Consider the following 26,545-nt stretch of genomic DNA (forward strand, 5'->3'; position numbering starts at 1 on the left):
CAAGAAATCCTATTTTTTCACAAGAAGATCCACAAAATATATCAACCAAATAACATTATTAACCGAAATTCTATACTTTCAAACACATGCAATACAATCTAATCCCTCTTAGATACACATCACATACACAACATTCAATTTTATAAAAACCTAAAACCCGATTTCACGTCTAAATTTTCAATAATAGCCGGAAACAAACACCTTATGAGTCAACAAAAAATATGCTCAATCTTAAGTTTTATGTGATACTTATAAGCTATTCAATCATCCAAATAACAATCTTAACCAAGAAATTCTGTTTTTTCACAAGAAGATCCACAAAATATATCAACTAAATCACATAATTAACCGAAATTCTATATTTTTAAACACATGCAATAGAATCTAATCCCTCTTAGATACACATAACATAAAAAACATTCAAATTCATGAAAACCTAAAACCCTATTTCACGTCTAATTTTTCAATAATCGCCGGAAACAAGTCGGTAAAGTAACTCAAAGGGAAGATTGCGGTTAAAGTGATCGGAAAATATGTGTGTAAATCAAACCGTAGAATGTCGTTCAAGTGATCGGAAATTAAGTCGGTAAAGTAACTTTACCAATTTTTTTAACCGTCGATTGTAATTTTCTTGAGCTTTGTGATTGAAGATGATATGAGTGTTGAAGGAAGTTGAGTTGATATGTTATGATTGTATTAGATTTTATAATATTTAAATATATATTGATCTTTTTATTTGCTATATCCGTTTCTTTCAGTATATTACATTAACTTATTTTTTTCCCATTATTTATTTCAATATTTTACATAAATAGATATAGGCTTTTTTGTTTACCTTTTTATTAAACGTTTAATACATTAAATCAAATATTTTTCAATATATTTACAAGTATAGTAATGAATAAAAAATAAAAATGAATATACTCTAATGAAAGTATTACGATTTGTTATATTTTTCAGTACATTCATTAGGAACATCTTTGAGTATGCATTATCTATAACTAAACTAATTATATATTCTAATGAAAGTATTACGATTTGTTACATCTATTACAATGATTTTTATTATTTACTATCAAGATATTTTATTTTGGTTAAATTTTTATTACACATTTACAAAAAATTTTATTTTTTTTGGCCAATATTCAGTTGAATAATAATTTACATAAATAGTTATAACAACTTTTGATTCTATTGTATTTTTAAGAATAATTTATCAATTTTCTCTTATAAATACATACTATAAATTTTTTCTTTCATTGTATGTGTTGCAAGTACTACTCGATTGTTAGTCTTCTTTCTGAATTTTCGTGTTTGGGTTAACATGTATCGTCATGGTCCGTATTTTATCATAACTATACTTGATCTGCTATCCCTTCAACAGGTACATACTTTTCCGTATTACTTTTTAAAACTAATCATTCGTATTGTTTTATCTTTTGTTCGAAAGAAATTTGCCTTTTCTTTTTTTGGTTTTCAGGCTATACCTATATGTATGAGTAGATTTATATGGATGAATAAGTTAGAATCTTCAACTGTTAGTCTTAAATTTGATGAAACGCATTTATGGTATGTTGTTATCAAACTAATAGAAGATGTATTTTACTTTACGGATGGATGGTGTGAGGTTTTAAACTACTTTGGCCATGAATCTTTCTTTATGATGTTCAACTATCTTGGTGATCGTACTTTTAAGTTCAAGTTCTTCTCTCATGATCCAAATAAAGAGTATGGAAAATCGTTTTGTAAAATTATTCAAATTCCTTTACAAAGTCCAACGGTACGTAATTTTATTATAGATTTTAATTTTTAATTTTTTGTTATTACGATTTATTAAAAAAACATAATACGCATAAATTTGTAATAATTATTTTTTTTACAGGTTTTACCAAATACTTTTATTTCAAAACATTATGATTATCGTTTACCGGATAACATGGTTATACTTAACGTGTCCGAGAATCATCAATGGGAAGTCCATATTAGTAAGATTGGTCCAAATTATTGTTTTGCTGATGGTTGGTTAAAATTTATTGAAGATCTAAGGTTAAATCCTGGGGATATTCTGTGTTTTCAAATAAAGGACGTAAAACATTTTAATATTACCATATTCAATAAACATGGTCGTCAAGTTTTGTTAAACAACACTCCTTTGATTGAGCAAGAATATGAACATATTAACAATGTGGAAGGTTATCGACAAGTTAGTGACGATCCTAACTATCCTTTTTTTTTGCAATGACAGTAACTCATCAATTGGTATTATACTATCCTGTTTTATGTTTATTTTTTTTTTATTTTTAGTGTTTTTCATTTAATAACATTTACATATTTTTAACGTTCTTACAAAATGTAGATCCTTCACAAGTTAATTACTGACTTAAGTGGTTTAAATAAGTTTTCTAGAACTAAAGATCAAAGTTGTTAAAGGAAATACTTGGGTTAAGAATCTTTGTACACACAATATTGATGGTCAAAGAAGGTTTGTCAATCAATTTATTATCTTAGTTATTATTTATCTTGTACCCTATTTGTATATGTATTACTAACAAATTTTTTCATATTTTATCTACCATAGGTACGGTGTTGTTGGATGGCATGATATACTTGAAGCTGAACGTATTTCCTTAGGTGACGATTGTTTTTTCAACTGGTCTAAAACGAATTCGAAGTTATTGGTTACGAAACTCCAGCAAGCAGAAGTGTTACAGTAATGGAGTTTCAGTTTATATTGAAAACCCGAAAAACATATATCTTACATTTACTTTTCGATCCCTCTTTATTTACGTTTGTAGTACAATGCGTTTGTTTTTTTTAGTATTTTAAATTCAGATTGCTATTATAATTTTATCCATACAATCCGTCTATCAGAAGTATAAACATATCATTTTTCAACACCACGAAATTCGCGGGTATTAGCACTAGTATGGTTATAAATATCATTTATGAAAAACTTGTGAGATGAGTAATAATATTGTTTTATATTATGTTTATACCGGTGGAATAAATATAGCATTTAGATTGAATTTGTTAAAATATTTATAATAAGTGTAAAATCGGAAATATATAGAAGCAGAGAACAAAAAGGAAAAAAAATTAAAAAACAAAATCCAACCAAAATCGAAACAGAAATCTAAACTTAACCAATCTGATATATCTAGATAGGAAAGAAGAGCGGCAAATAATTAGGAGATAATGATACGGTGTTGTGATGGTTAAAGAATAATAATGAGCGGTGGAGCATCCCTTGGTAGTCTTGCCTACACGCATGGACTCTAAATCCAACACTACTAGAAAACTGAACAATTGCGACCATAGTTAATAACAATTGCGACCATAGTTAATAAATTAAGAAAAAAGGAACGACGGATTTGCAATAGAGATCATAATAGTCTTAAGTTTAGAATGTGTATTTATCATTTAATCTAAACACACAAGCCACATTTGCAAACTAAAGTCTTGCTAAACATACTCTCTCTCTCTGTCACACAGACTCTCACTATTAAAATATATATTTCCCCCTCACAGCTTCACATGCATGAGGTATGTTTAGACTTTAGTAATCGAGGGTACGTTTAAACACACCTTGCAAACCAACAATATATAATATTTGAAACCTAAAAAACTGAAGGCGAAATCAACAACCACAAACAAAACATGTTAACATATATCAATCGGTTAACCACAATCTCCATTCTTTTGCCGCCAAGATCAACTCCATATAATGCCATTCCTCAGCCTCCAACTGCGCTTCGGTGAGCACATAGGTTTATGAGAGTGTCGGGTTCATGGCTAGTTTACATGTTGCAATACTTAATTAAAAACCTTGTTTTGAAAAGTATAGTATTGCGACATAATTAACCAACTCAAATCAAGTTGGTTATAATTTATAAAATCTCGTAGCCATGATTCTTAACCCCAAAACATTTATTTAATTAAATCAAAATGTAAAACATCTCGTAAAAACTCGTTAATAAAACTCGTATGGTTTATATTATTCAGAAAACATCATTGTGTGACATCTTTTCGGAATCGTTTACCCAATTGAACTAAATAACACCACGGCATGTAATATGATGAAAACACTTATATATAAGAAGTACTAGCGGCGTATCTTCCATGTTTTCATCATATTACACCCGTCCCGTTATCTAAACACTAACCAAAAATCAATCGTTTACCCAAATCGTTTAACTCGTTAAAAATCGCTTCAGTCGTTTAAACCATTCTCGTTTTAAATTGTGAAAACTACTTTTGGTCGTCTCGCTAATAACATCCAAACCTTCGTGACTCGACTATCTCGAAACTCGCATTAATAAACCACCAAAGGGTAAATTAACAATCACAGATTCAGCCGTTATCCACCTAACCCACACATAACCATGGGTGCAGTTTGATAACGGGATTTGTCAGATCCTATGGTACCATAACCTAATACTGGTCAGTTCGGCCAAAACTAATGAATGTTATTCGTTATGTAATTACAACCAAAAAGTTTATCCACATTATCGAAATCGTTATTAATTTAATATAAACCATTTTAATCATTTTCGAAACCATCGTTAAAAACATCGAAATCATTTAACACATATGAATCACCCCAAAACATTTGAAAACAGTAAAATAGGGGAACTATGTACTCGCTTGAGAATGCTTAGAAGTCTTAAATAACAACCAAGCAAAGCTAGAGGGAGCACGGAATCAATCGGCACCTAATATAAGTAACTATGTAAATAAACCGGACCTAAATCGAAAGATCGGATAGGATGAGATTTTGTAAACCAAATGAGTATTGGAACTCATATGATATGGTTTAACAAGGCCTACATACTAAATCGAAACCTAACCTAAGTGCTTATGACCCATTACGACTCGTTTAGGTAGCTTACGCTACTTTTTTGCGTCGTTCGCGTAAAACGCGTTTGGACCGCCTAACTAGTCTTATGACAAGTATTATATGCCTTAACATATCAAATAATGTTACCTAATCAGTTTAGATGTGAAAATTTAGGTTACATATGCTTAAAATGAATTTATGCGTAAAAAAGGGCATTTTGGTCATTTTCTTAAGGCATAAAAATTACTTATCATACAACTAACTAAACGTAGTGACCATAAGGTATAACCTCGGAAGGTTATTCCCTATACAACTATGGTCACAAAACATGTTTGATCGGATCCTAATGATTGCAAACTGGTCGGGTTCGAAAGTCTAAGCGGTTGTTTAGACCGCTTATCTTACGACCCTATATAAGCACTAAACCTAAAGTGATGAGTTAAACATGTTAAGACATGTTTAACGAAGTTAGAAAACATGTTTGATATCAAAACAAATGGTTTTGATACCCAAGAATAGTTTGGTTACAAAATACGCATAGGCACGTATTTTGGCCGAAACTATGACTCGTCACTACACCTAATCAACGTGGTAATCAGTAGGTAAAGTCACTAGGGACTATAACCATCATGATTACGCTCACGTTGCGAAGTTCAAACGAACTTCGTATTGACCAAAGGTTGGTCAAAGCAGAAAGTCAAACACTATTTGACTTTTACGCTTAAAAACGCATAAAAGCACGAAAGAAACTTACAACGGGCCCAAGCTAGGAAGAACTTGATCTAAATACTCAGGTATGAAGCATAAAGCTTCAACTTAGAGCATAAAATTAGATCAAGGTGTGAGGAAAATGGAATGGGAGCCTGGGTATTTATAGATTTCAGAGAACCGTTAGGATCGTTTCTCGCATTTCGTGCCTTGATCTTGGCCCTCCACTTGGGCACATGGTTTTTAAAACCATGGGAATACGTAAAACCATCAAATTCCAGCCCATAGAGAGCAAAACCTTGGGTTAAAACCATCAAAACCTCAAAAATTGACCAAGTTCAATGTATCTGCTAGAAATTTCAAAATGGTCCCTGCACTTGTAAAACTTGATTTTTTTGGCACTTTTAAGCCCCGTTAACCCCATTTCAAGGCTCTAAAATGAAGTTAAAGTATAGGGAACTTGAAATGTGCTCAAAAATATCTCGGATGTCGGTTCGTTTGGTCGTACGGTTGCGTTGTTCGGTTAATTACGACGGAAATCGTAACGAACGCAAAAACGATCCAAATTACGCGACGAATGGAATTTTATCATGCCAATCACTAAAATAAAATATTTTAATGATTACATAAATTTTTGGATGTCTGGATATATTCAGAACGTAAGATATGCACGAAAATGCAAACTTATGCACTTTTTAACGCTTTTAGTCCCTATTGATCAATAAGTTTATTTTTGCGCATCAAAACACCTCAAAGCCTATTTCTAAGCTATGTAAGGGATATTTAGGGCATGTTTAACTTATGATCATGTTCCGTAAGGTTCGTTACAGTACGAATCGGCATACTTTCGTAGTTTGTCGTATTTAGTCCCTGTAAGCGAATAAACTTGATTTCGACACACCAAACCCTCCAAAACTTATTTCTAAGTTAGGTAAAGGTTATTTAAGGTATGTTAAGCCTATTTCACTATTCCGGAGTGTTTGTCGCGTTATACTAACTGCGTTTACGCATCAGTTTGCGTATAACCTTCCAGAAAGCGATTTAAAGCTTGAAATCGAACAAGAATTGATATGTGCAAACGATACACATATTTATACAAATCCCAAGTATGAAACACAACATTTCATTGATTTGGTATTTGTTCAATGGCCGTTGAGGCACAGATATCACAATAAGAACTTGTAACTGTTTTCTCCATGTCTGTTCTCATGGTTATGTATTTACGCTTAAATGTATACTCTAATGTGAGGAATAGTGTGTGTGGGTGGAGGATTGAGAGAATGAAGTCTATGAGTGGTAGTTTTTATGGTTTCTTGTGTGGAAAGAGATTAAAAAGGTCGGCTTATTAGGGTATCCTTATATTTAGAGCGAAAGTTTACATGCATGCATGCAAGGTGTTTAGTTATGATATGCCTAAAGGTATTGGCATATATTTTACAAAAATCGAAAACTATAAAAACGAATACCGGTAATGGTTTTAATCGAACCAATATCGGTACTAGTGTTGTTCGATGAGAATCAGTTTGCTTCGCCACGATACTGATAATAAATTTTAGTGAGTCACTTAGATTCTAGTTGGGCACTTACAAGTCTTACATATCCATTTAACAAGTTATATTTGTTTATATATAGATCATGTATAACAGGTCATTTATATTTATATATAGAGTTGAATAGAGTTTGTCAATATCTTTTTTTTTCTAGCTTACAAACCGATTTGGGTGTTAGTTTTAGTTTTGATTCCAAACCGATTCGTGTTTTTTTCACGCATATATTAGTCGACAAAAAAATTACATAAAAAATTTATAAGAATAATCCCTATTTCCCCACCTTCCAATTTACACTTTCTTAAACATAATATCATTAATATAAAAATTTTATGAGATAAATTACAAAGTGACGTCCAATATAACATTCTAAATTCTAACTTGGTAAATGACCTTCAATTATCTCGTTCATATTCTGCTATAGATTCTTTCACAACGTTTTCATCATTAAGTGGATCTTCCAACTTGTCCATCAGTCTGCAGTGGATTATGTGAAGATTTTAAAGAACTTTGGATATACTCGGCATCTTTCTTTTGATTTCATCGTTTGTATGCTCAATTGCAAAACCAATTTGCTCGTCAAATCTATCCGTTTAGCGCTTTCAAAAATCAGGACCACAACGATACCTTATACCTCCCTCTTGTAAGTCTAAAGTTCTAACGTGTATAAAAGCAAGGCCCACGACATACTCCTCGTCTTCGATCCAAATGGGAACACTTGGAAGCATTTCGAAAGTAAGTGAAGTGAAACAAGAGCGGGGTTTTTTTTGTAAGTTGTGACACCCCACCCGATAAGGATGCTTTATGACACATGTTGATACAGAAAGTGCTTATCTTATTGATAATAAACGTATTGTACAAATGTTGGAAACTCAAATTACAACATCTAATCAGATTAAGTCTAACCTGATGTAACAACGTTTCCACCAGATCACACTGATCCGAGACTATCACAAGTCTGGGACTATGAGCAGTGATCATGCCCCTCATCACTTGTGACACGTTCTTAAAAAGACACATCAGCTATTGCTAGTGAGTTCATAAATATACACGAGTTATAAACTACATTATTTCACTATGACTTTGTACCCGTCCATATCATTATAAATCAACGTCACCACGTGACATATATCATCATACAGTTAATGTCCCTACACCTACTGGTGTAGTACCTGATAAATCCCACCACATCAGCATGTATAAGGGACCACAAATATCGTGTGTATGCGTGCATAGGTTATAAACATGCGTACAACAGTCATGCCACATTATTAAAGTTTGGGGCAAACATGTTCACGTATTTAAAACATTCATAAAACTCACATGTGTAACAGTTGCTAGCATGATCAAACAATATTTCTGTATTTCTGTTCACGTATTGAAAACATTCACAAAACTCACATGTGTGACACTGGCTAGCATAATCAAACAATGTCTCTAGGTCCTGATAGAGCATAAGAAATCCTAGGTTAGGTTATGGCACATCTAACTAGTTATTATCATGATTGGATGTTTGTTAGCGCTGCCTTGTTTTTATATAGTTGATCAGGCCATGCCTAACTAAGACTAGGCTACTCGATATCCGCACATGATAATAACCCTAATACCTAAAAGAATAATACTAATAATAATACAAATACTAAGGCTATAGGGTGGGGTCATGACCCTTATGACCACCATGACCATCCACGTTAGTGTCATGTGACTCACCTCTAATCTACCATCTAAAACCACTACCCTAAGGGTATGGTCATCACCCAAACCACTAACCCCTTATTTATTTTAATTTATTTTTGTCTAAAGAAAAATAAAATGATTTGGTGAAAAATGGAAAGAAGGACCATGGTTGACATGGTTTAATCCATGCAAACCATGGGGATCAAGCAAGAAGGTGGTGTAGCCTTCCATTCATGTTTCTAGGTAGCGAATCATGTCCCAACCATGACCTTCACACCCTTTAACCTAATAAAATAATAATCAACTAGACCTAAACCTAAGCAAGCACGTACTTTAAAATTATATCTGATATAGAGTCTTCCTACTCGCTTTCCAAAAATAACTAAGAAGGTTAAGATTCTCCGTATAGATCGTTCCCATGAAAAACTTGTACTCAAAAATGAGTATGAGTACTATTACAAGAAGTCATAAGCTGCTTAGTTTTTTAAAGTTTTGAGTTTCGATGTGGGATGTGGGATGTGAAACTTATTACATCTTTTCTGTTCGATGTGGGATGCACGACATATTTTCACATTTTTGTTGTTATAATTTTATATTATTATATTATTATAACTAATTCAGCTAGTTCATTTGTTGTTAAGACCAGTTTATTTTTCTCTACATTTTGACCTAAGTTTCATTAGAAACAGAGTAAGGTCGAAATATAATATTTTTATTATTATTATATGGTCTCTGATGTAATACTACTTGTCTATCCACGACATATTTCAAATAGCCATTCTACTTGTTTCTTACTCTTTTGACAATATTTGAAATATTAGTTTTATATTTGTCAACAAAACGGGGTGTTACATAAGTTGTGATCAACTAAATACACCAATTAGCTATTTATACTAACATGGAATGACAAAATAGTATTGGGAGGGTCAAAGCGGCTAGAAATCGGTCTCAAACGATCAAATGACCGTTTTCTAACGGCTAGAACGAACTTGACGGTAAAAACCGGTTCAAACCGGTTTCAAGTGGTTCGGCTGGGACAAGTTTGGGTGTGAAACTCTTTCTATTTCAGTGTAGACCGGTGAAATAGAAGCAGTGCGAACAAAAAGAAAAAATTAAAAAACCGAAATCCAACCAAAATCGAAGCAGAAACACCAACCCTAGTCAAACCAATATGATATTATCCGGTTAGTAAAGAGGATTGATGAATAATTAGGAGACATTTAATGGTAAGATTAATTAATGACCGAAATCATCATGGTAGCAATTAGCAAATTCGTTCTTGATGATCCATGAACACATGCCAAATTGCATCAAACACACACACACACTTGCAAACCAACAACACCTACATATATATATATATATATATATATATATATATATATATATATATATATATATATATATATATATATAGTGTGAGGTTCATTGGGGAACACTTAAAAAGTGGGGAACAGCGGGGAACCGACTCAAACGAACTCCGATTGGACTCATTTCAGTTGCGTTGGAACCGGCTCGTCGAACCCTAACTAGGATCTTTTAACCCTGAACCCTAAATCATAACCCCTAAACCCTAAATATATTAGGGTTTGGCTTTTAGGGTTTTTCTTTAGGGTTTAGCTTTAGGGTTTAGCTTTAGGGTTTAGATTTAGTGTTTAGGGTTTAGCTTTAGGGTTTAGGGTTTAGCTTTATTGTTTAGCTTAGGGTTTAGCCTTTAGGGTTTAGTTTTTAGGGTTTATAGTTTAGATTGTACGGTTTATCTTAGGTTTTAGCCTTATTTTTTTAGCTTTAGGGTTTAGAGTTTAGGAGTTAGGATTTAGGGTTTAGGGTTAAAAGATCTTAGTTAGGGTTCGACGAGCCGGTTCCAACGCCGCTGGAATGAGTCCAATCGGAGTTCGTTTGAGCCGGTTCCCCGCTGTTCCCCAATTTTTAAGTGTTCCCCAATGAACCTTCCCATATATATATATATATATATATATATATATATATATATATATATATATATATATATTGCCCTCCCCTTAAAAAAACAACAATACATATATATTTGAAAAACGCAAAACAGAAAGTCGAATTAACATCCATAACCATAACCGTAACAATAACCATGACCATAAACATGTATCGATCGTTAAACCATATACAACCAACACCTAGTTACGCACAACCTAAAAAATCACATAAACAGTCGCCATTCTTTCGCCGCCAACATCAACTCCATATAATGCCGTTCCTCAGCCTCCAACTGCGCTTCGGCCGCTATCAGCATCAAACCGCCACCCTCCACCACCTCCTTGTCCAAATCTTTTTGAAGCCTGTGGCGCGTCATGTGGCCGCCCAACGCAGGCCCCGTCTCAAACTCCTTCATGCAAATCTTGCATCGGTGCAACGCTGCCTTTGGAGCCAAGATATTCAGAGTTAACAAGGTTCTTTCGTTAACGTGATCAACCTTCCTGTGGATTCCCTGGTGGCCGCCGAGTGCTTGAAAACTTTGAAATCTTTTTCCACATGTTTTGCATTCGAAAGTACCATTAGTGCTAGAAGAACCTGTAACCATTTTCTCCATCTCTATACTCATGGACATATTGGATTATATACGTACGTACACTTGAACGGATAACCGAATGTGTGTTTGTGTGTGTGTGTGTGTGTGTGTGTGTGTGTGTGTGTGTGTGTGGAGAGAATGAATGAATGAAGTTAATTATGAGTGGAATTTATAGTTGTTTTGGTAACTTAAGTGGCAAGTATAAAATTCAGGTCGGCTAACTAATTAATTAGAGTATCCTTAGGTTTTTTTACTTGCATGGCTGCATGCAAATCTTTTAATTTTGTACACCTTTGGATAACTGGATATTAATCGTATCTATAAATCTATGTGATTGATTTCTTATGTGCGTGGATCTCGGCACAAAGAGGTTATATATTATGGAAACGAATCAACGATATCCAAAACTCAACTTAATTTAGTTTTTCTTAATTAAAAATAGAGCTTTTTTTTTTGTCCTATCCGTCCGGTGCATGCTAGTTGCATTTAATTTGATACTAATTATCTTTGATTTTTTTTATCCTGATAATTTTGTTTTTCCTTAAGTCCCATTTATATTTATATGTCCATCCAGTTTCTCTCTTTTTATATTTCCATCCATAAATACTTATTTTCAGGTCAGAGTATGCTCACAAAGAGACCCTTTCTATGTGGCGAGTCTAATTGGTTCCATTTTGCTGGTTTCCATCCCAATTCAGGTCGATCCAATTTTGTAATGGTCCCGGATCTTTCTTTTCCATTGCAAGACTAGTTTTTGGATCTTTTTCGCCTCTCGAACACAGGTTCAATAAGAGAGGGATTCGATTACGAATCATTTTCTACGCAAAGCAATTCATCTTAAATGGCACCCATTTGAATTGATCCATTTGAAATTGGCCCAGATATCATTTATTATATTTCTCATCCCCTTAGAAGAGAAAGTGGTCGTTGAATCTCCCGATCAAAACCATCAATCACTTTTGTTAGAGAAAGCAAAGGAATTAGCGACATTACATAAATTCCCAACTCATGTCCACTTCTAAACCCATGTTCAAGTTCAAGCTTAACGAGATGTTGGGGGATGCCCCAAGCAAAGCCATCCATAATCAAACAATTTTTGTGAGATTCAAATCTTCAATGCATATGTATTCAAGCACTACTTTTATACTAGCTTGTATAGTATTACAAATAACCAGATCAAAACCAAATGAAAGAGTAAACATGCAACAATAATATATAATTGTTGCAGAAAAATGAAACATGGATATTTCCTGTCAATCTGGATGAAATATTTCTATATTCACAAAAATAAATTCAAAATATTTGTAGCCTACAGTACGACAACAATTAATTTTAGATTATCCTCCACAACTACAATCAAAAGTTAAAATACTGCAACATCACAGAACCACTCATACTTGGAAAATTAAAGCTCTTCCACATTCGGTTCTCGAAACTTATATCAAGTCAGCCACATTCATGGGCATTTCATCTATCTGGGTACTGTAATACTGCTCTATGTCTCTTAGAATCTTGATATCGTCCGTTTTCACGAAATTTATAGCAACACCCTGCAAGTCATTTCATATGAGATTAAGAAGTTTAAAAACTCCTAGAAAATATTTTTAATATGAAAAGCCCCACAGCCCCCACTATTGAAAGCCGTTCATCAAGTAGCGGCCCAATGAGTTAGACATTTAGCGATGGGTCAATTAGCCCAAAGCTACAGATGATGAATCAAATTATCATGTCACAACTTAATAGAATTCGAATTTATGAATTATATCAAAACAGAAGTCAAATTACTAAAATCTCCACTTCGCATTGGAGATCGTGGATCATATTTGCTCTTTATATCCATAATTTTTTTAGAAAAAATAATTCAATGTAGAGACAAGAATAACATATTCAAGAAAAACGGTCTAAAGAATATAGTTCTAGATTACCTTTCGTCCAAAACGACCAGATCGACCAATACGGTGAATGTAAAGCTCTCTGTTATTTGGGAGGTCATAATTAATCACCAGAGAAACCTGAAACAGAGTATTAAAGAGCATGTTAGATGGTAATCATGACATCACATAATTATAAGATAAAAGTGTTAAGACTTGCCTGTTGAACATCCAATCCCCTGGCCCACACATCTGTGGTAATCAAGACACGAGTAACACCAGATCGAAATTCTTCCATTATCGCATCTCGCTCCTTTTGAGGCATGTCTCCATGCATTGCCGATACAGTAAAGTTGTTCTCACGCATCTTCTCAGTTAACCAATCCACCTACACAGTACAAACCGTACAACGTAAGACAAGGTTAAGTTTTAATCCCATATAATATATTGAAAATAAAATGTGCTACAATTAATTACCTTTCGCTTTGTGTTACAGAAGATTACAGCCTGGGTAATTGTAAGAGTATCGTACAGATCACAGAGAGTATCAAACTTCCAATTTTCTCTTTCAACAGCAACAAAGAACTGCTTTATTCCCTGCAATAGTAAACGAGATAAATTAGAACATAAACACTTATTGGCAGACAAAATATAGTACTTATCAAAGCAGCATATGTGGTACCTCAAGAGTCAATTCATCACGCTTAACAAGAATTCTAACAGGATCGGTCATGAATTTGCTAGTCATCTCCAATATTTCATTAGGAAGTGTAGCAGACACCAAACAAACCTGCACCAATGATACATATCCACAGTCACACACACGTATATATACACACATATACATATGTAATCTTTTATGTAGACAAGATTACACACACACACACACACACTCATATATATACGTAGGGGAGTGTTCAAATAAAAACCCATAGTTAGTGAGAGAACTCGAAAACTACTCCTTAATGAAGGGAAGGGGGTTTTTAATGAATGAGGGGCAAAATTGGAAAAAATACATATATGAATTTTCAAACATTTCTATCTTCTTCATATGTTATTATTATTATTATTATTATTATTATTATTATTTAAATTGCACCATAAGATCACAAATTTTCTTATCTTTCATTTGAGTATATTTTTTTTGACACAAACAAAATATTTAACGTGTCGCTTTTTTTTTTCAATGCTACTATTATAGTTGGCCGGTTTATTTTTTCAATTTTTTTTGTATTTTAAAAATACTAGATTTACAGCCGAAAAATGTTAAAAAAAAAATTGGTGTGTTTTTTAGGAGTTTTTGAGTTCTCACAATAAAGGAGTTTTCGCTTGAACGGTTGAACCCTCCCCTATATATATATATAGGGGAGGGTTATCTTGAGAACGCTAAATATTGCGAGAAGCGTGAGAACAAATGAAAAAACCAATCAAAACCATTTTTTTAATACAAACCTCACTGTAATTAAAATATAACATCAAACAAAGAATTTACAACATCAAATAATTCATTTTTTCTCTCAAAATTACTCTTATTAGATTTTTTACACATGTGTAAATATAATAAGTTTACACATGTGTAAATTTTCTTTATTTACAAATTCACGTAAATTTAAACGTCTAAATTTAATTTCTATTCTAACATTGTATTCGAATAATAATGACAAGTGTAAAAAAAATTGAATTTGAATTGTTTTTGAGTTTTGACCAAGTTCTCGTGGTTTTTTATTCATTCTCACAATATTTAGCGTTCTCATTTAAACCTTTCCCTGTATATATCAAATTCGACTTTTTTTACACCCGCCATTATTATTCGACTACAATGTTGGAAATTAAATTTACACATTTAAATTTACATGTATTCGTAAATATTGAAAATTTGCACATGCGTAAAATAGCTCTATCAATTCCTTTTGTTAGTACATTTATGTCTATCGCCTCCGTCATCTCAGTTCGTAGCAGAATCAGAAGATCTTTAGTGATTATATTGTTATATCTTGTTATTAAAAGGCAAGGTGGCATGATTGTAAATAAGGAGAACTCTCCTTATACCTTGGCCTATAAATAGAAGCCTTAGGCTTTTAGTTAGAGACTTTTGCCATTTTGATCTTTGGAGCTTAGAGGTTAGAGAGAGAAGCTAGAGAGAGAAAGTAGAGAGAGAAAGGCAAAAGGTGATTCGTGTTGCTTGTATACTTTCATACATTTCTATAGAATCACAGATTGAGTACGTCTCGTGTGTTTCGGTCGTTCACGTTCACGGATTCCGCACGTCGAACGTGTCATATGCAATCGTTTCGGAGTTAAACCGGTCCTAACAAGTGGTATCAGAGCAGGAGCTCGATTGCACAGATCAAACGCACGAATTCGCACAGAAATCCTTCAGATTCAGAGTCAAATTTACTCAGATTTGTCAAATTCTTCTTAACTTTCTTGTTCTTCACGTTTTTATCTGAAAATCGCAAAATTAACAGTGTTTTTACGGTTCAAATTGGCTGAAATTTTGATATGTTGTGCGCATATATCTGATCTATGATCCTACAAATTTTCAGGTCAAAATTCCAAGTAGTTTGGGAGAAATCAGTGATTTTGTGCTCGTTTTTGCTGAAAATGTTCGTCAAGTTCTTCATCAGGTTCTACTCGATCGAGTAGGCCAACCGTTCGGTTAGGCTACTCGAACGGCTAGCAAAGTGCTAACCGTTCGAACAGAAAAATCTCACTCGAACAGCATATTAGTGCACTCCAATCGAACAGTTGACTATTTGACCCTGTTCGATCGAATTGTAGCTTTTATTGTTCGGCTGGTGTAGCCGATCGAATAGCCATTTCTATTCGTTCCACCGTTATGTGCAACCAATCGAACAGACTTTGTGTGTTATACACTATTTCTACTCGATCGAACAGAAGGTTGTGTGAATCGAGTAGGTAACTCGATCGAACAGCTGTTCGATCGGCTAGAAAGTCATTCACTCGAACAGCAGCATTCATTAAAAGCCATTGACTTTTGACCTTGTTCGATCGAGTAGCAGCATAACATTCATTAAACACTTTGACTTTTTGACTCTGTTCGATCGAACAGCAGCAGGTGTAGCATTTCTAGCCGAACGGCTAGCACCACCGCTACAACTAACCAATCGAACAGCATAAAAAGTTGAACCTTTGACCTGACCGATCGAACAGAAGCATCACTGACATCACTTTCAAATGTTGACTTGTTGACCTAGCCGAACGACTAGGATTCACCTCCTTTTTCAATCAATCGAACAGCATCCATTCCCAACCGATCGGCTAGCATGTGCTAACCGATCGGCTAGCAACTCTTGGATCAGATAGTGTATTGTGATTCGAACAGGAAATTGTCACTCGAACAGAAGTTGGATCGTATAAGCAAACCGATCGAGCAGCAATTCTCACTCGATCGGCTGGTTAAACCGTTCGAGTAGCAGACTTTGTGTTTTGTTAAAGCTTCTAACCGATCGGCTAGCACTACCTCCTAATCGATCGGCTAACACCACCTCCCACTCGATCGGCTAGTATATCATTCCTGCTCGATCGACTAGCATTCACTTCTCACCCGATCGACTAGCATTCATTTCCACCCGATCGGCTAGCAAATCCCCATCCGATCGGTTGATAATAATCAAATTGAGAAAGTATTTTAGAATTGATTTGGATCATATAAATTTTTAAATCATATCAAATCAATTAACTTTCAAAATCAAGTTTGTTAAAAGCCTTTGAACTAATCGGTTGTTTACATAATTCATTCAGGTAATTGAAGAATTTCAAATCATGGCAGAGGAATTCTACAACACATTTTACAACGCATTTACTTCCGAATCGTCAGAAAGAAGAACTGAGATGAGAGAAGTTTCAAAAGAGATATCAGAAAATTTGAAGTTTGAAAATATGTATGGTAGTCAACAAAAACCACCGAAATTGATGAAAGTCGAAGATTACAATTGGTGGAAAAACAGGTTTGAAGGATGGGTGAAAGCTTTCGCTCCTGAAAGTTGGTTGAAGTTAGTAACTGAATATCAAGCACCAGAAAAAGCAGGAGGAGAGTTAATCGAGGAGAAAGATTATACAGAAAAAGATGTAAAGAATGTTGTTGCTGAATACAGAATGATAACTTTGATTAAACAGTCAGTAAGAGAGGATATTATTTCATTGCTTGAACAAGAAAAAACGTCAAAGAAATTGTGGGAAGCATTGGAGAGAAAATGCATTGGGAGTAATGAGATTGTTAAAAACAAGAAAAAGTTGTTGCGTAGAGAGTTTGATTTGTTTAGCTGCATGAAAAATGAATCGGTTTGTAGTATGCTTGAAAGGTTTGGACATTTGAAGATGGAGTTGACAAGGCATGGAATTAGTTATGATGAAGATCTGATGGTAGATAAATTGTTTGATTCGTTACCAAATGATCAGGAATGGCAATATTTCGCGCTTATGCTAAAAAACACAATTAAGCCAGAGGAATTAAAAATTGACTTGCTGATTGAAAGGCTTGAAAGCCATGAGTTAGAATTGAAGAGATCGAAAGTCAATATTCCATCGCATCAGCAGAATGTGGAACTTTACTACAGAAGTCATATACCACAAGCTGGGTCTCCAAAAACAGCTTTTTCTGCTGAAAGCTCGAATACAGTGAACAATGAAAATCTTCACAGTGGTTTTCACAGTGGTGCTTCTTCAAACACTTCAGATCAAACTGCTTCAAAGAATGTATTTCAGTGTAATATTGTAATCGATTTGAAGAATGGGCAGAACTTCAGTGAAGAATCAGCGAAACAACAGATGGTTTTCTTAGCGTCTGTACTGGAAGCATATGAAGGCCTCGTCGCAGGGAAGATTGGAAATACCAATTTGACAAAAGAAGAGTATGATCAAATAGATCCAGAGGAGATGGAACTGATGGATATCAGATGGTGCATGGCCAGTGCAGTTCGTAGAGCACAACGGTTCATGGAAATTACGGGGAGGAAGTCAATTGGAGGACCATCTACTAAACTGGGTTTTGACAAATCCAAAGTGACATGTTTTAAATGCAAACAAAAAGGTCACTTCAAGCGCGAGTGCAGAAATTCATATGTTGCTGAAGCTTCTGAAAATCCGTTCAACGAAGACTATTACAAGAAAGCGATTTATCATCAAAATAAGTCTGAACCACCAAGGTTGAAACAGCAGGAAGAAAAATCAAGGGCTCTAGTAGTCATTTATGATGATGAAGGCTATGACTGGAGCAAAGAAGTTCTTCCAGAACAGGATGCGGTTGGTTATGCATTCGTGGCAAAAGATGATCATGATACATGGTGGAGAAAAGATAGTGCAAGATGGGAAATTGGCAAGCTGTATGAACCATTTCATGAAGCACAGAGAGCCAAGAGATGGAATGAAGAGTTGGAGTGTTACTTGGATCCACAGGGGAATCCGGTGGTAGATCCGTCAAAAGTTGATTTTGATGCAGTGACTAATGTGTTTCCAAGTGAGCGTGTTTTCAACACAAAAAGGCTTTCTGATAGCAGCTATTTGCCAGAGTTGATGAACAAGTTGAGAGAAGTCTTTGAAACAAGTCTACCGAAGGTGGTAGAGATGAAGAAGAGAAAAGAAGAAGAGTTGAAGAAGATGATTGAAGAAGTAAAGACTGTTGCAAAGCTTGCTGGTGAAGAGAATCAGAAAGATATGGAAGAAAATGTTGAGAAGATACAGGAGACACAGGCAGCTGATCATGTCAAGGTGCCAATTACTGAGGTAACAGAATTTTCTGAACTACCAGATGTTGATTTAGTTGTAGAAAAGGAAAACAAGTGCAGGAATTGCATTGAAAAGTGCAAAGCCTGTATTGAAAAAGAAGAAATAATCAAAACAAAAGATAATGAAATGAACAAACTTGAACATGTGTTAAAACTGAAATGTAGAGAAAGGATTGACACAGAGCAAAGTCTAAAATTAAAAGTTGAGAAACTAACACAAAAGTGTCATGATTTTGAAAAAGAAAATACAGTTTTGAAAGAAAAATGTGATACAAAATGTGTTGATTGTATTGAGAAAGAATCTAAGTTTCTAGAGTTACAAAAACAGTATGATTCTTTAAAATGGTCAAGTCAGAAAGTACAAGAAGCTTATGATACTTTAAAGAGCCAAGTCAAAAGTTTTGATCAAAGATTGTCTGAAACTTTAACAACTAAAGAAATATATGAAAGACAATTTAAAGAAAAGCAAATTGAATTAAACAAACGTGTTGATGAAATTGCGAATCTTAAACAAGTCTTGGCTGAAAAAGAAAAGATTGTTACAAAACTTCAAAGTTATCATGACTCTTCGTACATTCTCGAACGTATTTTCAATATCACACCTGATAACAAAGATACTAATGTTTGTAATAAGGGTATTGGTTCAGAATATCATCAGGTACCACCACCATTGAGAGACAGTTATACTTTTTATGATGAGGAAAAGGTGGCAAAGGGTTTGAACATAGCTGACCAATTACCTGACAGTATCGATGTTACTTACACCAAATCTGATGATGCTGATGATTCAGAGGTGGTGAGTAAGGTGGTTGATAGTGTTTTGAAAGATGAGTCTACAAAAGGTAAGTCTGAATCACAAGATGAAGATGAAGGAAATCTTTATGATGGATATCTGAAAGATACAAAATCTGAGAAAAATTTGAATGATGATTCAAAAGGATTGGTCTATACCATGATTGGATCGGACAAACTATTCTTGGATGTGGTTTTCCCAATTCAGAATGTGATTTCAGAGAAAATTGACAAAGTTTTCAAGATGGTTGAAATTGAGAAGTCTGAAATGTCGAAGTTTGCTGGTAAAGGTTTCAAAGGGTCTTATAACAAACCTGGTTTTAAGAAGAAAAACATGAAGTCTGGTTTGGGGTATAGGAAGAAACATAATCGAAACAGAACTGAAAGGTCAAATTTTCAGACAAAAATGAATTTTGTTCAAGGAAAAAGTTTCACTGAAGAAGAAAAACTCAAACTTGGAACACAATCTAATGCAGAGTTTGAGGCCATGAAAAAGAAACAACAACAGCCAAAAGATGTGTCAAAGAAAGTTTGTTTTAAATGTGATCAAATTGGACACGTTGCACGGAAATGTCAAATTCCAAAGTCTGTTGATGTTCAAAAACAGAAATCTGGTAATGAGAAACCAAGGTCAACCAGATTTGATTCAAGACAAACTTGGAGGTACACTACAAACAAGTTTGCATCAAATCAAATTTGGAAACCAAAATCGGACAGGTTCGATTCAAGACAGACCTGGAATTCTCATACATCCGGATCAACTACAACACAGATTTGGAGACCGATAGTTGTTGTGACAGAACCTCGAAAAATCTGGAAACCTAAAAATGTTGTTCAAAAGCAACAGGTTCAGAAAGAAACAAATTTTTATAAAAGAGGTGCTCCAGAAGGTCAAAAATGGTCGGTTAAGAAACGTGTCGATGAGATAAAAACTGAGAATGTTGAAAAGAAATCTGAAAAACAAACACAAATTTGGAAACCAAAAGCTGAAACGAAAGGTTCAACTTCTGAGGTGAAAACGTCTGAGGATTCAGTTTTGGTTGCCTATGATGCAAATTTTCCTCCGCTCAAGGCTGAAAATTTTAAAATTCAGATTGCTAGAATCAAGGTTACACCTAAGGCTCCTGAGGCCTGGGTGGACACCATGTTTGATTAAGTGGTTGAAATGCCGGAGCTTCCTGGATCGCGAAGCATGAATCGGCATCTATCTTTATTGTTTGAAATTTTATGCCAAATTGTTTGAGTATTTGATAAAATTTGAATGTGCAGGTGCTATATGCAGATGAAGATTGTGAGAATGTTGCATGGAAGGAGATTGAAGATCCCTGGTTTTGGTCAGACAGGGAGTTTGTTGTTTGTTTTGTATGAATTTGTGTTGTGTTTATGTTTGTTGGTTGTGTTGGTTTGGATTGATGTTTGGGATGTTTGATGTTAGTTTACTTAGAATAAGTGGTGATGGACTATGCCGAAATCCTCACGGTGGAACAAACATGATTACTCACAGGTTGAAGAATGGTTTTCTAATGGTCAAAATCAATGGGTTGTAAATCATGGGGGTACGTTATGTTTTCTGCGTAACAGAGCATGAGAAGCAGAAAATGGATGGCGAGACAAAGCTATCAGTATCGGTTTGTCAAATTTCTTTAATGGTTTTGCATTTTAGGGGGAGAAAAATTGTTAGAAAATCCAAAAACATTAGAAAATTTGAAAAAGCCAAAAACATGATAAAATCAAAAATTTGAGTTTTGCGTAAAAAGAGGAAATGATAGTACATCAGTAGACAGTTGCAGTATGCTAAAGAAATGTAATGATTAAATAGCATTAAACAGTCTCACTGATGATATGTCGATAGGTTTTTATACATTTAGTAAGCTTTTTCGGGATATAAACCTAAATTCAAAACTTGCTTATTTTGTGGGGAACACTACTTGGATATATAGGTAACCCCTGAAATCTCGTTTGAAAGGTCTCGTATTCTGATATACTAGGTGTTTATACTCTATGATGTCTGGGGTATTATTCCGGGACTTCTGCTGAACGGTGGTTCTGACCTAGTCCCTGGCTAATACTTTCACCAAAATGCTTGAAACATAGCATTAAAATTGAAACATAGCATTAAAGCCCTCAGCTGATTAGACAATAAAATTGATAATCAGTTGTTGTAGCTAAAAGATTCTCTAAAGGGAACACATTGCAAAGTCGAAGCTGATATCTCTCTGCTGAACGGAAGTTCTGACCTGAGATCCCTCAGTTCTCGCATACCCTAATTTATGTACAGACATCATTGTAGTATTCTTACCTGTAAGACTGAATATTGGGATTCTGGATACGGGAGTATATTCAAGAGGTGGGACACATGAATGAGTTTAAGTCATAAAACATCTAAATCGTATCCTGAATCAGTTGAAATTTGTATGAAAATTTAAATGGATCAGTATATCGACAATCTAAGTGAATTGTTTAATTCTGAGTATGATTTAAAGCTTAACGGTACTTGTGACTTGTCAAAAACTGATATGATCCTCTAATGCATACTCAAAACAAAAATATTGTTTGTAAATATGTTTGTATATATTTCTTTACAGCTTTATTCTTTTTAGAAAAACACAAAAAGATTTTGATTTCGGCGTTATTTTCGATAAACCGATGTCTGAGTTGCTGAGTTTCAAAATCGAAGTATGCTGATTGTGTTTTTTTTTTTTTAAAAACAAAACGAGTTCATTAATTTGAAACTTGAAATTTCTTGGAAAATCTTCAAAAACAGTTTGTGAATATCTTCAAGGTCATTAATTTGAACTTGAATGATAATGTGTGAGAAAATTGGATTCTTTATATTGCCATATCTATTAAGTTTGTTGACAGGGGGAGTGTATTAGAGAACATGTTTAATGAATTTGAAAATATTGTTACTTATCATTTGTATGAGTTATTACAGGAAAAATCCAGACTACGATCCCGAAAGCCGAGTCTAAGGGGGAGTCTGAAGACGAGCTCAACGCAAACAGAAGCGTGCAAAGTGCCAGGAATCATTCCAGGAAGAGCTTGTAACCAGAAAGCAAGGTGTTGATCCCAAAGCACGGAAGCTTGACGAAAGGGGGAGCCTGAAGAGTTTACTGAAAGGGGGAGCTGAAGCTGAAGACAGATCCACCGGGATTATATTCAAGCTAAAGAGAGAGAAAGATAAGAAAAGAAGCTACGAGTCTGAATGTTTGAGATTGACTGCGGCAATATCCAAGGGGGAGACTGTTAGTACATTTATGTCTATCGCCTCCGTCATCTCAGTTCGTAGCAGAATCAGAAGATCTTTAGTGATTATATTGTTATATCTTGTTATTAAAAGGCAAGGTGGCATGATTGTAAATAAGGAGAACTCTCCTTATACCTTGGCCTATAAATAGAAGCCTTAGGCTTTTAGTTAGAGACTTTTGCCATTTTGATCTTTGGAGCTTAGAGGTTAGAGAGAGAAGCTAGAGAGAGAAAGTAGAGAGAGAAAGGCAAAAGGTGATTCGTGTTGCTTGTATACTTTCATACATTTCTATAGAATCACAGATTGAGTACGTCTCGTGTGTTTCGGTCGTTCACGTTCACGGATTCCGCACGTCGAACGTGTCATATGCAATCGTTTCGGAGTTAAACCGGTCCTAACACCTTTAAACATGACTAGTTGTAGAAAAAGAAAAAAATGTAGATCACCTGAAGCTCTGGTGGAAGGTATCGGTAAACATCATAAATTTGATCCTTAAACCCTCGGCTCAACATTTCATCAGATTCATCCTGTTGACATTTACGAAATACGGACATTATTTTAAAGACTGCATCATACCATAAAGTGGCAAAATTTAGCAGTGCAAGTATCAATACTAGTTTTAAAGGTAAAAGAGATGAATAACGTACAAGAATTAGCAATTTAATGGCTCTAGTTCTCAATGTTCTTCTCTTGATCATGTCACAGACTCTACCAGGGGTTCCAGAAACGACATGAACTCCATTTTCTAACTTTCTGATGTCCTCACCGACACTTTTTCCACCAATGCATGCATGGGCTTGTATGCTGATGAAATCACCAATAGCCAGTATTTGTTTCTCTGTTTGAGCTGCAAGCTCTCTTGTAGGTGACAAAATCAACGCTTGGACCCTGTAAATGAAGTTGTGCAGTTATAGAGCTAAGAAAACTAAAAGAACAAGAAAAGGTAATTAAATTTCCAAATAATAGAAATAACCACTGTAAAAAAACCTAAACCACTTAACCAAGCATGAGCAAACCGTGATTTAAAAAAAAAGCGTGAATGCGATCTAATGTGTTTTGATCCCAAAAGCCAATGCGTGATGCACAATGTGCAAAGCATGCATCACACGTGTGTGGCGCTCGTTATCAAAAAATACTAAAGACAATTATTTATAGACAGTATTTTAAACAGTAAACTTTTAAACACTATAACTTATAAGATATTCTCATCATCTCTGGTCATATTTGTTCAATAATCAATCCGTGGCCTATTGTGTTCAAAAGCTTGAAACTCATTGCTCAATCAGATTTGAAAAACTCACACCCATTTCATTCACGGACCACGGTCCAATTTATATAAATAGTTAAATACTAGTCAACTGCATAATGCACAACATCATTCGCATTACGTGATGTGATCTCGTCACCACATCAGGTGATGCGTGCATTATACGCTCCTAATGCACGCACTATAAACCAAGGAGCAAACTGAAAGCGTTAACATCATCTTATCATCCATCACTTAGCTAATCATAAATAAATAGATGAATCCGAAATAATATAAAATCCTTAAGTCAAATAACGTAAAACAAGTACGTTAGAACAATAGAACTACACATACAGAAAGCTCACTTTCAACTCTACTTGCAATTTACAGCAATAACATTATTCAAACGTTGCCATGTAATATTAATTAGCATTTAATGAACATTAATTAATTACAGCATTAGAATAATAAACTGAAAACAAAAAAAAATAGAAAAATAATCAATGTTTTAAATACCGGTATGAACCGGCCAGTTACACCGGTTAAACTGGATACCAGAGACGGGCCCGGTACAATAAAGGCCAGTAAAACCCGAATATGGTATGTCTTATGTAGGTAAATCCGGTTCGACAGGTTCAACGTTGAACCGGTTTGCATTATCTTAAAATTTGATTTTCTAATTTTAATAGAATACGATATTAAGGTTATATCAACCTTCCACATTTCCGGTAATCAACCTAGTGCCTTCCATTCTAATACTCCATCGTTGTTGAAATTGTTACCCACCTTGTCTAATATTGTTTATAGGTAATAAAAATGCTCTTAAAATGCTTAATATTTTACAAGAAAAATACTTTTTTAGATAAAACCATGATCAATTACATAAATCCTAATTGAGATAGGTTTGTTTTTTTAGATGAATTTGTATTTTATGAAATTAGAGGGTTAACTAGTAACCCGGTTGAACCACCCGGTACAACCCATTTCAACCGGTTGAACCATTTTAGAGCTCAACGAGGTGTAATTTAAAAACCGGTTTTTAAAACATTGGGAAAATTTGTTCAAAACTAACCCTAAATCCCAAACCTACAGTTCCAGTTCCAGTTCCAATTCAAATGAAATAAATCAAATAATGCAATTAAACAAACAAATGATAAAAATAAACAAAACATACTCTCTGGAAGAGGTGTCAACAATCTGGCAAACAGTAAGGGCAATCATTGAGGTTTTTCCGGTACCAGACTGAGCCTGAGCAATGACGTCACGGCCTTCAATAATTGGGCGTACAGCTCTCTGTTGAATTGCGGAAGGTTTCTCGAAGCCGTGTTGGTAGATTCCACGGAGGAGATCGTCCTTAATTCCCATCTGATCGAAGGTCATGATTGGCTCCACTCCTTTCGATGTTTCAAACACCAGCTTCTCGTCGTCCACCATCGTGTTCCTCCGCCCTCTGTTCGCCGGTACCACCGACGTTCCCGCCATTAGAGATTCGTGTGTGGTTGTTTTAGGGTTCCGATTTGGGGCAAGTGACTGATATTTGAGAAACAAACGTGACGACGTGAGGTTGTGTAGTTACTATTTAGGGTTTATTTTAGACCAAGTTTGGATTTTGCCATTTTGGCCCCTAGAAAATATTTATATTCTAAAAAAGAAAAACTATAAAAAAAAAAGTAAATACAAGAGAAAAATATTCCGATAGTCTTTATGGTTTGTCAATTTTTCACATTTAATCCTTAACTTTCTAAAATTACACCTATAATCCTCGAGTATTTGAATTTTGTTCCCGGATAGTCCCTGGCGTGGATGGGGGTTAGTTTTTGATGTTAAGTACGTGTGAAATTACAAAAATACCCTTACTGTCAAATTAATAACTAAAAAGTTAAAAGAAATATTATTAATATTTTACAATTTATGTGGGACCCACCACCCACCCTACTCACTTTATCTTCCCCACTCCACACCACCACCACCATCTACCCCCCCCCCCTTCACCGTAACCACCACTGCTACAACCATCCTTGCCACAACCACCACCGCCGCCATCATCATCACTGCTTAAGGTGGAGATAGTGGTGGTGGTGTGGAGATAGTGGGTAGGGTGGTAGTGGGTCCCACATAAATTGTAAATTATTAATTATATTTATTTTAACTTTTTATATATTAATTTGACAGTATGGGTATTTTTTGTCATTTCACACGCACCTAACACCAAAAACTAACCCCAATCCACGCCAGGGACTATCTGGGAACAAAATTCAAAAACCTGGGGACTGTAGGTGTAATTTTAAAAAGTTAGGGACTAAAGGTGAAAATTTAGCAAGCCACAGG

At 34.7% G+C, this 26,545-nt stretch overlaps 2 protein-coding genes across 2 annotated transcripts; both read right to left on the reverse strand.

Annotated features, from left to right (window-relative positions):
* Positions 1 to 10,945: 10,945 nt before the first annotated feature.
* On the reverse strand, positions 10,946 to 11,353 carry LOC110923811 (zinc finger protein ZAT11). Its single transcript, XM_022167869.1, has one exon. It carries the CDS (start codon positions 11,351 to 11,353, stop codon positions 10,946 to 10,948), a length of 408 nt encoding a protein of 135 aa, XP_022023561.1.
* Positions 11,354 to 12,503: 1,150 nt separating this feature from the next.
* Positions 12,504 to 25,790, reverse strand: LOC110920945 (eukaryotic initiation factor 4A-3). Its single transcript, XM_035986752.1, has 8 exons — positions 25,392 to 25,790; positions 23,619 to 23,859; positions 23,418 to 23,498; positions 13,868 to 13,975; positions 13,663 to 13,782; positions 13,406 to 13,573; positions 13,240 to 13,326; positions 12,504 to 12,864 (listed from the first exon to the last, which is right to left on the reverse strand). The coding sequence occupies exons 1-8, from the start codon at positions 25,697 to 25,699 to the stop codon at positions 12,751 to 12,753; spliced, it is 1,227 nt and encodes a 408-aa protein (XP_035842645.1). The 5' UTR covers positions 25,700 to 25,790; the 3' UTR covers positions 12,504 to 12,750.
* Positions 25,791 to 26,545: the final 755 nt, after the last annotated feature.

Source organism: Helianthus annuus, chromosome 17 (genome assembly GCF_002127325.2).
Source record: "Helianthus annuus cultivar XRQ/B chromosome 17, HanXRQr2.0-SUNRISE, whole genome shotgun sequence".
In the NCBI taxonomy this organism is placed as follows: Eukaryota; Viridiplantae; Streptophyta; class Magnoliopsida; order Asterales; family Asteraceae; genus Helianthus; species Helianthus annuus.